Raw genomic sequence first — 19,037 nt, 5'->3', positions numbered from 1 at the left:
AGAAAATGCATGGAAGGACTTAGAGTGCTTAGCCCAAAGCATTCAATAAGTGTTAACGATAATATTTATTTGGATATAAGTTGTACATGCCTAATTTGTTTTGTCCTTCCTTCAGTTATTTTAAGAAATTATAATATCTTTAACTGGTTCTTGGTACAGGTTATTGATGGACAATTCTGCTTTTATGAGTTAAAATAATACAGAGGTTGATTAAAACCTTCAAGTCCTCCTTTACCCAATTTCCTGCCCTCCCAGTGGGTAATCATTGTTAAGAGTTGAGTGTGAACTTGTACGGTCCTTTTTCTCTGTAATTACATGTATATGTATGGGCATATGCAAATAAAAAATGTATTTTATAACTTACTTTTTTCCCAAAGAATATGTCTTAAGGCTTTCATGTAAGTATATGTATGTTGACTTTGTTCTTTTTAAAGGAGACATAGTATTTCATACTACATGCTTCTTTAACTACTAGAATCAGTTTAGAGCATATCCTTACAGTCTTTTTTATATGCATTTACACATATATGAGTACATTTAGAAGCATAAAGTTTTGTTTTTATATATGTATTTATATATATATATAACATATGTATATGTGATATTTAGATGTAATGTATGTGTTGTACAACTTAATTTTCTCAACAGTATATGTATGTGTGGGAGACTTTTTATATATCTATGTATAACCATTTCTCAGTTTTTAAACAGATGCATATTATTATGTAGTACATTTTTATTTCACCTTTTTCTTATGGATGAATATGTAAATTTTCTTCAGTTTTGCTGTTGCAAACAATAAAAAGCCCTTCAGAAAAAAAAATCCTTGTACATACATATTTGTACACATACAGGAATATTTCTCATGTAAGTACTAAGAAGTGGAATTGTTGGATGACAAGTATGCACTAGATATTTGGAATTTGCCATATGAAAAGGCTATTCCAGTTTATTTGGCAACAGTGCATGGTATGCTGAATTTCTCACACACTCAAAATGTGATAGTAACAGATAATGTAATTTTCTCTCACCTGATAGGCAAAAAATGATATTGAATTGTTTGAATTTGCATCTCCCTGCTTACTAAGGAGTTTGAGCCATCCCTCTGCCATACATCTATTGTCTATTTATGTTTCTTTTTTAAATTTTTTATTTATGTTTCTTATTACTGATTTTTTAGTTCTTTATGTATTCTGGATATTAACGCTTTGCTATGCATGTTGCAGATGTTTGCTTCCAGTCCCAGTCTGTTGCTTATCTTTTAACCTAGTTCATGGTCAAATGGCCAAATGTATTTTTTTGTCATTGTTACTAATGGTCTTCCTATTTTTATCTTTTTAAGAAAGCCTTTCTTCAGGTTAGAAATTCTTCAGGTTCTGCCATATTTTTTAATAGTTACATAGTTTATTTTTATGTTTAGCTCTTTAATCTATCTGAAATTTATTTTTGTGACTGGTTTTAAGTGGGCTTTAACTTCTTCCCCCTAAATGGATAGCCAGTTATTCTGACATCATTTATTATGCTATCTATTCCTCATAAATTTGAAGTCCATCTTTACCATGGAGTACTTTGCTATACATACGTGTGTCTGTTTCTCTACTGATTGTTCTCCATTAGTCCAGTTGTGTATTTCTGTGATGAAAGCACATTGTTTAACTTACTATAGCTATAAGTATTATTTGGTAAGGCAAACTCTCATTGTTCTTCTTCGAGATTTTCTTGGCTTTCCTTGTACTCTTTTCAAATCAATTTGTCGGTTCAGGACAAAAACATCTCTTTGGGATTTCTGTTGGACTTACACTGACTTTGGAATAATCTCAGGAGGGTTTCTGAAGATGCTAATATTGGGTCTTTCAACCAAAGAAAGGTGTATCTTATGTAAAATTTCAGTCTTCTTTCTATAAGTGTTGCATATTTCTTTTTGAGTTTATTCCTAGATTAGTATTTTATAGCTCTGTTGCTCTTATGAGTATGTGTGTATATACATATATATATATATATATATATATATATATATGTTCATGTAGAAAAGGAGATAGAACATATATTTGCTTATTTACCCTAAGAAACTCTGGAGAGCTACAGAAAATCTAATGAGTGGTTATTTGTGGAGAGAGTTGGGGGGAATTGAATGGATAGGAAACACATTTGGGAGTGAACCTGTTCATTATATACCTCTTTCTTTGATTTTTAAATCTTATGATAATATCTTAAAAATTAATTTTAAAGTGATTTCTTGAATTATTTCAGCTCTTCCAAGGACATTTTCTCTTGTTCTTTCTCTTCTGTGTTACAGGTTTTCTTCAAACAGCTGCCTCCTGATTCTGTTTGTATTAAATAATGAACTAGTAGAAGGGCTGACTGGGAGTTCTGTGTTTCTAGGCAGGGATGTCAACTGGTTTTGGGGGGAGGGTGTAAGCAGCTGGCTTTTACACTTGGAGGGCCCAAATGCCAGAGGGCAGAGGGCTTTGTACTAGGGTACCCTTATTCTTCCTTGCTGTTGTTCATTCTTCCTAGTTTGCTGAATTTGGTATTCTGTATGCAGAAATTTATTTTGGGGGGAGAGTTCATCAACTGTCATAATTCAGAGCTTCACTTAATCCATGTACTTAGCCTTTTCTCATTTTAGCCCTCTTTAGGATCAGTCTTCTTTGAGTGTGGAACCCCTCTGGGGTTTTGCCCTGTAAGTCTGCTTCCTCCTGGGTTGGAACCCTTTCTATCATTCCTTTGATTTGTATTATCAGCCAGTTCTTTCTTGTCTGCTTTCTGTCAGAAATTGTTGAAATCTTGTATATGCTATGCCATTTTCCCTTCCTGTCCTTAACTTGTAATTTTACTTCTGTACTCTTACCATCACTTTTTCAGAGTCTTGGAAAGTACAAGAGATATAGGTGTTCAGTTCATTGTCTTGAACTAGACATATAGGTGTTCAGTTCATTGTCTTGAACTAGAAGTCAACAATGGTATATTTTAAGATTGTAAAACTATAGGCTCCTTGAGGACAAAGACTGACTTTTGTTCTTTTTTTTTTCCATTTATTTTTATTAGTTGGAGGCTAATTACTTTGGATGTTTCGAGAGAACAGCATCGAAACATGTATGTTATCTAGGGTGACTTTTCTTTTATCCACAAACCCTAACCCAGTGCTTGGCACTTAGAGTGTTTATTGGTATGAACACACGTGTATGAGAGAGAGAATTGTCAGTGGAAAATTTTACTATATAATTCTGATTCCTTATTTAAAAAATATATTTGTTAATTTATTTGGCTGCATTGTGTCTTAGTTGTGGGATGCAGGGTCTTTGTAGCCTCATGCAGGATCTTTTATTGCTGTGCACAGACTCTCCAGTTGTGGCACGCTGGACTAGTAGTTGTGGCATGCGGGCTTAATTGCTCTGCAACATGTGGAATCTTAGTTCCCCAACCAGGGATCAAACCCATGTCCCCTGTATTGCAAAGTGGACATGTAACCACTGGACCACCAGGGAAGCCACATTTCTGACTATTTACAGATTCAGTCTTACAATTGCTGGTTCCAAAAGTTGAAAAAATTATTGAGTCACTGATTGACAAAGTACTGATTGTATGCTGAATTTCCCATGGATACAACCATGATATGCTTATGGGGGGAAATTATCTTGAGCTTTTAACTGAAATGCCCTAAGCTTGTATATCAAATATATTGAAGGATTAGATATGGGACACAGATTTGTGAGATTTTCTATATAGAGGCTTTCTCTATAGAAGTGCTTTGGTGATTGCCTTTATGCATATTCCTAGGGCTTAAATCAATGTGTTATCATTATATGAAGGGAAAAATGGTCACATGTAGGTTATAATACATAGCTGTTGTATTTGGTAAAGAAACTTCAGGTTTGAGGCCTGATTTTCGATCCCTTGTCACGGAGCTATGTTTCTGCACTGCTGAGTGTAGAAGAGATGTTATCCTGATCATATCCCTTTAGCAATGCCACCATGGTTTCTTACTGGAAAGGTTTAAAAGAACGTATTATATACTTTTCAGCCTTACTAAATAGTCTTCTGAAAAATCATTTTATGTTTTCTTGAGTATTGTTGAGTTGTGCTTTAGTATAGTGCTGCCCCTAGGGGTTATTAAGAGGTAGGAAATGAAAGCTTCCATTTATTATTATATTGTGCTGGGCACCGTGTTAAGTACTTTACATGTATATTTCCATTTTCTTTTCATGTTAGTTCTGTGAGATTTTACAAATGAAATAAAAAATGAATGAGGTTAAGTAATTTGCCCCAAGTATCTGAGGAGTGAGAGGCAGAACCGTGATTGATTCCAGGCTTCTCCCACTCTGAAGCCTGAGTTCTGAAACTCTTTTTTATGGTCAAGTAGCTATTGGATCCATGATGAAAAGGCCACAGATATACTCTGCTTAGTGAAGTTCTTTACCTGTTTTTTAAAAATTTGTTTTTCTTATTCATTGTTTACCCTTAGGGCACCAGCTATTACATTTTATTGTTATCAGGTCTTTTCCCTTCAGGCCAATGATTCTTAACCCAAGAGGCCAGGCAGGAGATGAGGAGAGCGGTCAGAATGGGGTGGGGGTGGGGGTGGGGGAGGTAGAGAGTATAGTTTTAAAAAGGTATATTTGATATTATGATTGCTTTGATTTTAGTCACAATATTTCAAGATTCTTAAAGGACATACTTTATTGAGATATAATTTATATATCATAAAATTCATCAGTATAAGTGTCAGTGACTTTTAGCAAATTTATCCAGTGTATAACCTTGATTGCAATCTAATTTTAGAACATTTTCATCACCCCCGAAAGTTTTCTTGTGCTAGTTTTCAGTCAGTCCAGTTCCTGTGCCCCAGCCTAAGGCAGCAAGTAATCTATTTTCTGTCTCTGTAGATTTGCATTTTCTAGACAATGCATATAAATGTAACCATGCAGTATGTGGTCTTTCCTCTGGCTTCATTCACCTAGCATGATATTATCAAGGTTCATCCTTACTGTTGCATGTATCAATACCTCATTTCTTTTTATTGCTGAATAATATTGCATTGCATGAATATAACACATTTTTGTTTATCCAGCTGTTGTTAGACATTTAGGTTGTTTCCACCTTTCAGCTATTGTGAATAGTGCTGCTGTGAACACTTGTGTATAAGTTTTTTTGTTTTTTTTTTTTCACTTGTGTATAAGTTTTTATGTGGACATAAGTTTTCATTTCTCTTGGGTAGACAGTATTCATATAGTAACTCTATGTTTAACTTGTTGAAGAACTGCCAGACTGTTCCATTTTACTTTCCCACCAGCAGTGTATTAGGGGTCTGTTTTCTCTATATCTTTACCAACACTTGTTACTGTCTTGTCTTTTTTATTGTAATCATCATGGGTATGGAATAGTATTTGATTGTGATTTTTATTTGTATTTCTCTAATGAGTAACTATGTGGAACATCTTTTCATGTGTTTATTGACCATTTATATTAATGTATCTTCTTTAAAGAAAGGCCTATTCTAATCTTTAACCCATTGGATTATTTATCTTTTCATTATTGAGTTGTCAGAATTCTTTGTATATTCTGAATACCTTATCAGATATATGATTTGCACATATTTTCTCCCAGCCCTTTCACTTTCTTGATGGCATCCTTTGAAGCACAAAAGTTTTAAATTTTGATAAGGTCCACCTTCTCAATTTTCTTTGATCACTTGTATTTCTTTTATCACTTGTACCTCAGTACAGTATGATTTCATAATTTTATTGCATAACCCAGAGTCCCTAGAATTTAATGTTTTCTTCTGAGAGTTTTGTAGTTTTAGCTCTTATATTTAGGTCCACATTCCACTTTGAGTTCATTTCTTGTATGGTGTGAGGTAAGAGTCCAACTTCATTCTTTTGTATGTGGATATCCAATTGTCCCAATACATTTTTTGAAAGACTCTTCTTTTCCCATTGAATTGTCTTGACCTCTCCATTGAAAATCAGTTGATCAGACTCTCAATTCTATTCCACTGATCTATATACACTTATTCTGTTCATTTCTAATTTAATTCTTTTGTGGTAGGAGAGTATACTTTGGTTTCAATTCTTTTTAAAATTTTTGAGATTTATTGCATAGTACATGATCTGTACTATGATTTTTCCATGTGTGCTTGAAAGGAATGTGTATTTTGTTCTTGCTGGGTGGAGTGTTCTATAGATGGCAGTTAGTTCAAGTTGATTGATGGTATTGGTCAAGTTTTCCAGATTCTTGCTTATTTTATATCTAGTTTATCTCCCCAGTAGTGAGAATAGGATATTAAAATCTCCTACTATTACTACTGAATTATTTCTCTCTTTGGTTTTGTCAGTTTTTATTTAATGTATTTTGGGCTTCTGTTGTTAGATGTGTATATGTTTATAATTGTTACATTGTCCTGATGAATTAATCTTTCCATACTTATAAAGTGTTCTTTGTTTTTAGTAATATTTTTGTCTTGGGGGTTGGTTTTTAAGACTAAAGGAACACTCACTTCCTCATCTCTCTTTTTTGCTGCTTCTTATTTCATAGTTTGGGAAACCAGGTGACCAGGCATTATAACTATAGTTATTATACCAGGGCAGCACTACTTGCCCCTCTATTTTTATATTAGGGTTCTGAGTAAAATTTCATATTTTTTTAAAAAAGGGGTTCTGCAGTTAAAAAAACTTGAAGGCTTTTCCAACTCACATTCTTTTTAACCTGTTTTTGTCTGCTTAGCAGCAGCAGCAGTCCTTTTGTCTTACTTACGGATCTTTGCTTTTGAAGTTTCTGAGTAGGTTACCTTTAGTTAGGTGAAGTGGATAGAGTTATTCTTAAGAATGTCCAATCTAAAATGTTAACATTTGGGGGTGTGAGTGAAGGGTATACTAGATTCTTTGTATATTCTTGCATGCCTTTTTCCAAGTCTAAAAATAAGTTAAATAAATCTCTACCTAAATGAGGCATTGTTAGTTACCTTTTCCCACTTGCAGGTAATACTAGTCTTACTGACTTTCAAAGTCTATTGATTTTGTTTGCAGTGTAACCTTATATAGTACATCATGAGCTATTAGTTTCTTAGCTCTGTCCTAGCTGTGTCATCTGATAGGCAAATTTCTAGGAGTTAGCGTAGACTCTTCCTGTTCCTTCACAATCATATTCATTCAGATAGTAAATCTTGTATTTAATACTTCATTAATATATCTTGTCTCTTGACACTATTTTCACTCAAGCGTCAGCAACTCTTCCCTGGATTATTACAGTAGCTCTCTAACTGATCTCCTTGTTTTACATTGTATATCGTAGAAATCCTTGGTGACTATCTGTCTCTGTCCTCATCTTCCTGCTTCTAGTATTGCTGTGCTTTGTCGTTCAGTCGTGTCCAACTCTGTCACCTCATGGAGTGTATGTAGCCTGCCAGACTCCTCTGTCCATGGGGATTCTCCAGGCAAGAATACTGGAGTGGGTTGCCATGCCTTCTTCCAGGGGATGTTCCCAACCCAAGGATCGAACCCAGGTCTCCCACATTGCAGATGGATCCTTTACTGTCTGAGCCACCAGGTCTAGTATTGTTAGTGAATTGTTTATATACTTGTTCTGCTATTTCACGACTTTGCTTGTCATCTTCCCTCTGCTTGGATGAGCTAATTTTCTTTCTTTGAGGCTCAGTTCAGGCATCTTTTCCAGGAAGCGTACTTAACCTGGACTCCGAAGAGTCCAACTTCATTCTTGTGTGTGTAGACATCCAGTTGTCCTAGCACCATTTGTTGAAGAGAGAGTTCTTTCCCCATTGAATTGTCTTGGCATCCTTGTTGGAAATCAGTCGACCACAAATATATGTGTTTTTTCTGGACTCTGTATTTTTATTCCATTTATTTATCCATCTATCCTTATGCCAGTACCACACTGTCTTAATACTGTAGCTTTATATAGTAGGTTTTAAAATTGGAAAGGTTGAGTCCACTAGCTCTGTTCTTTTTCAGGTTTGCTTGGACTTAGCTATTCTGGGACCCTTGAAGTTTTGTATGAATTTTAGGATCAGCTTGTTAATTTCTTCAAAGAAACCAACTGAAATTTTGATAGGAATTGTGTTGAATGTATAGAACAGTTTAGGATATTTCACCCAATTTTGTTTGTTTTAGTTTAGAGTTGTTTTTCAAATTTTTTATTGTATATTTTTGGTTTGACATGACAAATTCTGCCTTCTAGGCTATATAATATCATAACAAATATACATATTTAACTTTGTGATGTATGTTTATGGTGAGAAGGAAAGAATTTTCTTATTGGTTTGACCATTCATTTGAAAAACCTTTTAAACAGTTTTTCTTTATATGTTCCACATATTTCCACATGTTCTTTGTGGAAAATTTTAGAAAATACAGAAAAGCAGAAAGAAAAAAAAGTCCATAATTCCACCATTCAGAGTTAACATCGTGTGCGTGTGTGTGTATATATAATGAAAGTTTGTTATATATATTTCTTTTTTCATTTAACCATATAACATATGGGAGATGTCTTTTCATCTCACTACTACAGTGTTTTTAAAATGCTGTATCCTATCTCATTTTGAGATACTTAATTAAACCCCTGTTATGTTTATATTTAGTTATAGTTTTTCCAAATTATAAGTGCTATAATGAATGTCTTTACAATTAAATCTTTGCACAGATTCTTGACTATTTTCTATGACAAGTTCCTATGAATGGAATTGCTGGTTCAAGAGGATACATATTTAAGTCTTTCTTGCCATTTTTAAATAACATAATGTGTTAATATTTGATAGTAGTTAAAATCTTCCTATTGAAGTATGAAGGCAAGCTCAATGAACAAGTATAATATTTGCATTATTCAAAACTACTGTTGGACATTCATAGTAGCATTATTCACAATAGTTAAAAGGTGGAAACAATCCACTGATTAGATGAATGGATAAACAAAATGTGTTATATACATACGATAGACTATTATTATTCAGCCTTAAAAATGAATGAAATTCTGATACATGCTATATTTACATACACACACACACACACATATATATATATATATATGAAACTTGAGAATATTATGCCAAGTGAAATAAGCCAGACACAAAAGATCAAATATTGTATGAGTCCTTACATGAAGCACCTAGAACAAACAAATTCACAAGGACCTAAAATAGAATAGACTACCAGGGTCTGGGGTGATGAGGAGTTATTGTTTTAATAGATTTCAGTTTGGAAGGATGGAAAGGTTTTGGAAATGGATAGTAGTGACGATTGCACAGCATTGTCAGAGTATTTAATGCCACTGAATTGTACACTTAACAGTGATTAAATTTTGCCACAATAAAAAAATCTATGGATTAGTTCCAGAATTTTAGACAAAAACCACCTACTGAGAAATTATGTGCTATTTTTGCTTATTGTATGTATTATGTGTGTGTGCATGTTTAGCCGTGTCCGACTCTTTGTGACCCCATGGACTGTAGCCCGCCAGCCTCCTCTGTCTATGGAATTCTCTAGGCAAGAATGCTGGAGTGGGTTGCCATTTCCTTTCTCCAGGGGGTCTTCCTGACCCAGGGATTGAACCATGGTCCCCTGCATTGCAGGCAGATTTCTTTGCCATCTGAGCCACCAGAGAAGCCTATTTTGTGTACTACCTTGTAGCTAAGCAAATTCAGGGTTTGGATACTTGCTTTAAATATGATAGATTCATAGAAGGTGCTGAGAACTAGGTTTATAAACAATGTTCATGCAGTATGAAGACTTGTTGAGCTGTATGCCAAGTAGTCTGCTAGGCACTGAGGACTGCAATGGTAAACAAGATAAGACATAGTCCCTGGAGCCTGCTGGTTGCTAAGGCTGGACAGAAAAAGAACAAATTTCTTATTAAGAAAAAAGGGATTAAACAGTCAGGTGATTTTTCTCCTTAATGATTTCCTTTGTGGGGTGATTTTAATATATCCTTCTTTCCTCCCTTCAGGTTGCTATGGAAATATATGACCACATAAAAGGAAGTCCATCCTGATAATTCTGATACCTGAGATGCAACTGGACTGAAGAGTGGAACAGGAAAAATTTTAGTGCCAACCTTAATTACAATGGCTACTGATTCAGGGGAGCCAGCTAGCACAGAAGATTCTGAGAAACCTGATGGAGTTTCATTGGAAAACAGAGTTCCTCAGGTTGCAGCAACTTTGACAGTGGAAGCTAGACTAAAGGAGAAAAGCAATACCTTCTCTGCTTCTGGAGAAACTATAGAAAAGAAAAGATTCTTTCGAAAGAGTGTTGAGATGACAGAAGATGACAAAGTTTCTGAATCTTCCTCTAAAGATGAGAGAATAAAGACTGCAACAAATGTTCCAAGAGTAGAAAAGCTTCCTACAAATGTGCTAAGAGGAGGACAAGAAGTTAAATATGAGCAATATTCAAAGGGAACGTCAGAATCCTCAAAAGATTATTTCAAGGAGAAAAATGAAAAGGAGATGGAAGAAGAAGCAGAAATGAAGGCTGTAGCTACTTCTCCTAGTGGCAGGTTCCTGAAATTTGACATAGAACTGGGAAGAGGAGCATTTAAAACAGTATATAAAGGACTGGACACTGAAACATGGGTTGAGGTTGCTTGGTGTGAGCTGCAGGTGGGTGTATAATCTTCTTGGTTTTAATAAATTCCAGTTTCAGCTGGCCTGGACTTCTGAGTGATCCAGGATTAAAATGTATCATGGATTAAAATAAAATGAAGGACTTGTCCCCACATCCCTGAAATTATTCTTAAATCCTTTTAGCTCATGCCAAACTTTTTTTTCCCTACTGTTTTCCTCTCTGTTTTAAAGTGGGGAAAGTCTGTTCTGGCTTTCTTTGGGGAAATGATTCTAATTTATTAACCTTAGAAAATTCTCAAAACTCTTAATGTCTTATTTTGAAAGCTTTTAGTAAATGTGTGCCTTATGAGTTGATATTTTAGGGATATATTCAGTATGATATTTTCCATTTCTGTAAACAGACTTTTTGGGGTTCATGTGCTGTTTTTCAGAACAGGAAATGCTTTCCTTGCTTCTTTGAGGGCTTCTAGTAGTATAAATTCCTCTCCATGCCTTTGAGTTTGCCTCAGAGAGGATCTTTGGATGAAATAATCACCAGAATCTACTGGGGTAGGTCAACTGGAATGTTGTTTAGGAAGGAGAAGTGAAAGCATCAGAAGAATGGTTGAATTATCTAGATATTTGGTTCCGTAGTAAATGTCTATATGGTACTTTTAACTAATGAAGGAGTAAATGGAGACAGAACATCATAGAAAAGGTTATAATAGGAATAGCTTCAGAGAGATGTAGATCAAACATAAGGAAAACCTTTGTGACCTCAGTCAGCTCATGGGAAATGGTCAGTGTTCATAAGAGATGCTTAAAATTAAGACTAAATAAAGCTAGTTGCTAAATACAGGTTTTTGTTGTTCATATTCCAGTGGTTGCTGTGTGTGGGTGTATAGGTATGTATCATGATTTCACCCATTCTGAATTTGCTATAGTTTGCCATTTAGATAGGTTGAAATTTAGTCTTGGTCCCTGCATTTCTAGGAGTCTTTTTGTTTCCAAACTTTACTGTGTTTAAGAGTCACTGTTTGCTTTGTATGCAGATTTAGGAGACTATCATCAGAGATTCAGATTCTCTAAATCTGGGGTGGGATGCAAGACTACATTTTTAACAAGCTTTCAGAGTGCTTTGAATATAGGAAGTCCCTTGATGACTGTTTGGAGTCAAGCCATTAGAGTAGTTCTTGAAAGGTGTGTGCATGTGCTATGCGGGGTTTGCTTGGTTTTCTTCTCACCCCTTTTTACCCTTTAAGAATTTTATTATAAATTCTGTGTCATAGTAGGAATATTGGATCCTTCAAGTAAACAAACATTAAGATCACCTGAAATTATAATTCTTTGAGGATGCTTTAACCATGTTAGTATATATCTTTATGGACTCTTTCTTTTGAATAAATGTATATGTGACTGTATGCACCCCCATGGAACCATACTATAAGGTTTGGACAAAACTTTGTTTTTAAACTTAATCATGAACATCTTTTCATTACTGGTAGTTGTACATTTACATCATTATTTTTGATAGATGCCTTTATAAGATATTTAATCAGTCCTCTATTGTTGGACTTCTAGATTTTCTCCAGTATTTTACTATTATAAACATGGTCATGATAAATATTTTTGCATATATATATATATGTGTGTGTGTGTGTGTGAATGAAGGTATGTAATTTTTAATTAAACTCTGCATTGTGATTTCAGTAACATTCATCTTTTTTGGGGGTAGGGACCTACAAGATGCAAAATACTTATTGTCTGGTCCTTTGTTGTTGTTATTGTTATTTGCTTTTTTCTTCTAATTTTATTGGGATATAATTGACATAGAACACTGTGTAAGTTTAAAGTGTACAGCATAATGATTTGACTAAGATACATCATGAAATGAATAGGGCAGTAAGTTTAGTGAACATCGTCTCAGATACAGAATTAAATAGATAATTTTTTTTCCTTGTGATGAGGATGCCTAGGATTTACTCCCTTAACCATTTCTATAGATAACATACAAGTGTTAATTATCTTTATCTTGTTGTACATTATGTTTCTAGTACTTATTTATCTTATGAATGGAAGTTTATATCTTTTGACTGCAGTAACACTCATCTTTTAGTGTTATTCTGTTTGTAAATGGGGGAGATAATTTCCATTCACTTGGTAGTAGGACACATAGTAAAGATAAGTCAAATATTTTGCAAGTTGTATACTCTAGCTATGCTAAAGAATGTTTCTGTAAAACTTGAAAATATTTCAGTAATAATAACTGCATATGGGAATACCTTTTATTATTCACCTGTGGAAAGACTGAAAGATCCTATAAGGTCTTACTACTCCAAGTGTACTCCATGGACCAGCAGCATGGATATCACCTGGTAACTTAGAGCTGCAGGTCCCCAGGACCCCAGACCTATTGAATCAGAATCTACCTCTTAGTAACATCTGCAGGTGATTTTTATGCACAGTAGAGCTTGAAAAGCACTGAAATAAGGGATCAATTCCAAGAGCCAGCTGAATCACAGGAGGAATTCCCTTAATATACCAACATGAGCTTTATATAATATTATATCATATATTACTGATTCATGGCATCCACTGCAGACTTTCTAAATCAGAATCTCCAGGAGATAAGACTCAGGAACTTACTTTTATTATTTATTTATGTTTTAAATGCAGTTTTATTATTATTACTTTTTGTTCCTGCTGTGTAGCTTGAGGGATCTTAGTTCCCCAACCAGGGATCAAACCTGTGGCCCCTGCTGTGGAAGCATGGAGTCCTAACCACTGAACAACCAGGGAATTTCCCCCAGGAACTTACTTTTAAAAGTTCTCCGGGTAATTGGATATATAGCCAGATTTGTGGATCTGTCATGGGGAGCAAGTGTAAATTTTAATTTACAAAGATAAAGTACATTTTTGGGGAGCTGCACTGGGCCTTCATTGCTTTGTGCAGGCTTTCTCTAGTTGCAGTGAGCAGGGGCTACTGTTCATTACGGTGTGTGGGCTTCTCATTGTGGTGGTTTCTCTTGTGGAGCATAGGCTTTAGGCATGCAGGCTTCAGTAGTTGTGGCACATAGGCTCAGTAGTTGCAGCTTGTAGGTTTTAGAGCTTGGACTCAGTATTTGTGGAGTAGGGACTTAGTTGCTCCAGAGCATGTGGAATCTTCCTGGACCAGGGATCGAATCCGTGTCCCCTGCATTGGCAGGCGAGTTCTTATCCACTGTGCTACCAGGGAAGTCCTAAAGTGTAAAGTATATTTTAATTTACACAAAGAACAACAACTGAAGATTTCTTTTCTGAATTGGGCTTCCCAGGTGGCACTAATGGTAAAGAATTCACTTGCCAATGCAGGAAACTTGGGTTCCATCCCTGGGTGGGGAAGAACCCCTGGAGAAGGAAATGGCAACCCACTCCAGTATTCTTGCCTGGAAAATTCCATGGACAAAGGAGCCTGGCGGGCTACAGTCAATGGGGTTGCAAAGAATTGAACATAACTGAGCGACTATGCACATTCTGAAAGGAATGTCGAAATTAGTAGACTTAGTTGATACTCTTTTTAGATATCATGTCATTTTTTGCATATTTGGAATTAGGAAAAACTAACTTATTTAGAGCGCATCCCTGGTGGGTCAGTGGTAAAGAATCCACCTGCCAATGTAGGAGACATGGATTCGATCCCTGGGTCAGGAAGATCTCAGGAGAAGGAAATGGCAAACCCACTCCAGTATTCTTTCCTGGGAAATCCTATGGACAGAGGAGCCTGGTGGGCTATGGTTCATGGGGTTGCAAAAGTGTCGGACATGACTTGATGACTGAAAACAGCAGCAACAAACTTGTTTAGAATCCCAGGAAGATAATAAGGACATCATCTTTTAATTGCTTTCCTGTAAGTACTATGTTATTTGTAATGTACAATTTCTCATAGTTTTTTCAGTAAAATCTTACTCTTTATTATATAATTAAACAAGTTTGTTGAAAAATATCCCAGTGAACAGTTTAAATTATTCTAGATTCTTTCCCAACCTTTGTTTATATAGGTGTGTATGTATAATATATAAAATTTGTGTGTCTATACTTTTGTTTTATCAACTTGATATGTATTTTCTATTTATTAACATTAAAATATGTAAGCTATATTTTTATTGCATACATACCACCTCTTAATCTTCCAACCTGAAATATGGCAGTTCTTTTCCTTTTTAAAATTTTACTTTTGTATGTTTGATTTGAAATTCATAGCTCAGAAAAGACTTTTATACCTTTTTCCCTTGATGATATTTCCCCCTGTGGTAGATACTTGAGCCTTGTCCAGCAATTCTTAAAAGCCTCATACCCATTTATTTAGAATACAATGACTTTAGGGCAGTGCAAGAATCAGGATAGATTGTACTGCTGATGTTTGACTTTGAGGATGTTAAAAACAGACAAACCCTTTGATGATGTGTGTCAGATTTAAGATTTGGCCATAAATACCTACATTCCAACAGTTTGTCGTATTTTATGGTTTCCATAATTTGATTTATTTTTTTCTCTTCCATAATTTGATTTTTTAATGCATTAGTGTAAAGACTTTGATCTATTGTTTTTTGTAAAGAATTTGTAGATTACTTGGTAATTACTTGATAAATTGGTAACTTATTGTGAGTGAGGGCTCTCAGTCATATGTTTTATTTAGAAGACTTTTTAGTTCATGATGTTGAAAGACCTGGTCATATGTTACTAAAAGGCCTGTTTAGTAACTTTTAGGAGGAGTCGGTCATATGGGTATGTAATAGTTTTCTCATCCACTGGCAACTTGAAAAATCAGTAGCACTTTGCTTTTACACATGGGAAGACAACCAGTTTCTGCTTTACTTTCACTAGTATGTCATTTGTTTTCTTGATGGAACTGAGTTTTCATATAATGGGGCTATTTTCCAATTGGAAGAATCACATAGGTATGTGAATTTTGTTATTTGACTGTTTCTAAATATATTTGCTTGTAATAAGCTTCACTGTGGGATCAATTCTGTGATTATGTGCTTTTCAAGATAATTAAACAGGCCATCTTTAAGTAGATCTAACAACTAGACCTCTAACAAGTCAGCTATAGTCTCTGAACTGAATTAAAAATGCCACTGAAAAGAAAGATTAGAAAAAAAGACACAGTTGACTATAGCAGGTTGACATGTTGAGTGAGCATTCTAATATACTTTGATTATAGTAGTGAATATATTCCAAGCAATGCAAGTAGAAGTAACAGTTTAAAGATCTGTACTTCCATGCTTGGAGTATCTATAAAAATTTTGGAGAAACTTGTTTCTGTTTTATTTTCATTTATCAAAAACACTTTGGGGAGAAGTATATTTTTAGGCAGCCCTACATTTAATTGTGAAATTAAAAAATAGTGTGAAAATAGCTGAATTTCCAATAAAGGAAAAGGTAATTTAAAAATACATGCTAGAATTTGTTTCTGAATAAATATTGTTGTCCAAAGTATTCACACTGGGATACTTTTGCTCTTAAAGTATTTTTGTTATGCCCCTTTTGGAAGTGTTTCTAGATTCTGTTAGAGCTATCAAGAAGATGCTTCATTACATATAAGCATACCCTGAATAGTGTTATTTTATTTTAATTTCCTCTGTTTTCGTCAGACTCAGCCCTCAAAGTGGAATACTGTCATAGGCAAAGAATAATTACATTGAAGGGAAGGAGAATACAACTTACTTAAATATAGTTAATGCTCTGATTTCCCTGGCAGTCCAGTAGTTAAGACTTGTCCTTCTAGTGCCAGGGGTGCAGGTTCAATCCTTGGTCAGGGAGCTAAGATCCCACATGCTTCATGGCCAAAAAACCAAAACATGAAACAGAATCAGTATTGTAACAAATTTAATAAAGACTTGAAAAAAAAAAGCTATAAACCAAAGGCAAATGTTTTCATGAAATGGCAGAGGGTGAGAGTGGCAGGAGACAGACTTGGTCTGAGAAATATAATTAATTTTCCCAGTTCAATGAGTTAGTTAGTTTTGAGGTAACTATCTGCTTGATAGATGACAAATTGATACATATCGTTATACACCCCAAAGATGTCCATGTCCTATTCCCTAGAACCTATAAGTATATTGGTGGTGGTAGTTTAGTTACTAAGTTGTTTCTGACTCTTTTGTGACCCCATGGAATGTAACCTGCCAGGCTCCTCTGTCCATGGGATTTCCCAATCAAATTTCCTGATAGACCTTGGTATGTGTTACCAAGGGAGGCAAAGGAATCTCATTTTTCAGAAGTATTAAAAACACGATAGATTCTTAGCTCCCTAACAACAGCATTTAATGGATTTCTAGTCTAAGAAGAGCACTATTCTGGAGAGTCTTGGGATTATTCAAAAGCAGTAGAAGGCATTCTCTAACTTTGAAGAACTTTGAGTGAGAGGAGGGAATATGCAACTGTAATATTTTCCAAAAATACTGAACTAAAGTAAAGTTGGCAAACTAAGTTGGAGAGTAGATAGTTATGGCAATGAAGTAGCCATATTAAAAAACACAGAATGATGGAGAGGAGAGGCCTTTCAGTGTTGTGGAAGGTAAAGAGAGGATCTAAATGAACATGAGAGCACTAAATGCCATAAAAATAATCTGATGTATTCCATTTCCTCTATAGAAACAAGAATTTTACTTTTTCCACATTGTTTGTAAGTTTACTTGTACTGGAGTGGATTGCCGTTTCCTTCTCCAGGGAATCTTCCCAACCTAGGGATCAAATCTGTCTCCTGCATTGGCAGGCAGATTCTTTACCACTGAGCTACCTGGGAATCCCTACAAATGTTACCTAATGGATTTTGCAGGTACAACTAAATTAAAGATCTTCTGATAGGTAGATTATCCTGGAATATCTGGGTGGGCCCAGTATAATCACAAGGGTGCTTTTGAGAAGAAAGATGGTCATTAGTCAGCAGGAGATCTGACAGTGGAAGCTGAGGTTGGAGTGATGGGAATGTGGGCAATCTCTAAAAGCTGGGAGAGGCAAGCAGTTTCTTCTAGAGCATACAGAAGAAACACAGCCTTGCCAACACCTTGATTCTAATTGAGTGAGACTCATTTGGACTTTTGATCTCCACAACTGGAAGATAAAAAATTTGTGTTGTTTTAAGCCACTAAATTTGTAGTAATTTGTTATAGCAGCAATAGGAAGTGAATACAGAGCAAACAGCTGTCATTCATTCATTGTTCATTCATTCAGCAAGTAAATGCTCAGTACCTACAATGTATCAGAGTTGTGCTAAGTGCTAGGGACATAATGGGGAGAAAAAGCAGATTCAGGCTCCATTTTCATAAAAGCTTATAGTTGAGGGAATTATAGTCAGTAAGAAGAAGGCTTGGAGATTGGAATTAGTGAAAAGATTAAAGAGCTGTTAAATATAGATTTGTTTGAAAGAAGTGATAGGTTTGGATATAGCAAGCAACAGGGATACTGTTGACTGATTACTTTTACTGTTTACCAATTAGTTTTTCCTTTACCAATTAGTTTTCTTTTTTATTTTGAGATAATTTGCTGTTAACAAAATAGTTGCAAAGATAGTATAGAAATTCCTGTATGTCCTTCACTCAGTTTCTTCTTATGCTAATATTTCAACCAGAGAACAGTTATCAAAACTTTAGGAAATTATTATTAGTTCAGTACTATTAACTAAAGTATAAAACTTGTTTGGATTTCACCAGTTTTCCTTCTGGTGTTCTTTTTTTCCAGATCAGGATCCCACATTGTATGTAGTTGTTATGTCCCTTTAGTCTCTTCTCAGTTCAGTTCAGTCACTCAGTCGTGTCTGACTCTTTGTGACCCCATAGACTGCAGCAGGCCAGGCCTCCCTGTCCATCACCAGCTCCTGGAGTTTACTCAAACTCATGTCTATTGAGTCGGTGATGCCATCTAACCATCTCATCCTCTTTTGTCCCCTTCTCCTGCCCTCAATCTTTCCCAGCATCAGGATCTTTTCAAATGAGTCAGCTCTTCACACCAGGTGGCTAAAGTATTGGAGTTTCAGCTTCAACATCAGTCCTTCCAATGAACATTCAGGACTGATTTCCTTTAAGAGGGACTGGTTGGATCTCCTTGCAGTCCAAGGGACTCTCAAGAGTCTTTTCCAACACCACAGGTCAAAAGCTTCAATTCTTCAGTGCTCAGCTTTCTTTATATTCCAACTGTCACATCCATACATGACTACTGGAGAAACCATAGCCTTGACTAGACAGACGTTTGTCAACAAAGTAATGTCTCTGCTTTTCAATATGCTGTCTAGGGTAGTCATAACTTTTCTTCCAAGGGGTAAGCATCTTTTAATTTCATGGCTGCAGTCATCATCTGCAGTGATTTTGGAGCCCCCAAAAATAAAGTCTGCCACTGTTTCCACTGTTTCTCCATCCATTTGCCATGAAGTGATGGGACCGGATGCCATGGTCTTTTCTGAATGTTGAGCTTTAAGCCAACTTTTTCACTCTCCTCTTTCACTTTC

General features: G+C 35.4%; 1 protein-coding gene across 4 annotated transcripts in view; it reads left to right on the top strand.

The window, feature by feature from the left end:
- Nucleotides 1-19,037, top strand: part of WNK3 (WNK lysine deficient protein kinase 3) — a 162,641-nt gene that overhangs the window by 9,272 nt on the left and 134,332 nt on the right. For all 4 annotated transcript variants that reach the window (XM_043459314.1, XM_043459312.1, XM_043459313.1 and 1 more), the window contains exon 2: nucleotides 9,955-10,609. In XM_043459314.1, coding sequence (XP_043315249.1) covers nucleotides 10,073-10,609 — 537 coding nt within the window. In that variant the 5' untranslated portion in view covers nucleotides 9,955-10,072. The remainder of the gene's footprint in view (nucleotides 1-9,954; nucleotides 10,610-19,037) is intronic.

The sequence above is a fragment of the Cervus canadensis genome, chromosome X, assembly GCF_019320065.1.
Source record: "Cervus canadensis isolate Bull #8, Minnesota chromosome X, ASM1932006v1, whole genome shotgun sequence".
NCBI lineage: Eukaryota > Metazoa > Chordata > Mammalia > Artiodactyla > Cervidae > Cervus > Cervus canadensis.
This window is presented reverse-complemented; position numbering and strand designations above follow the sequence as displayed.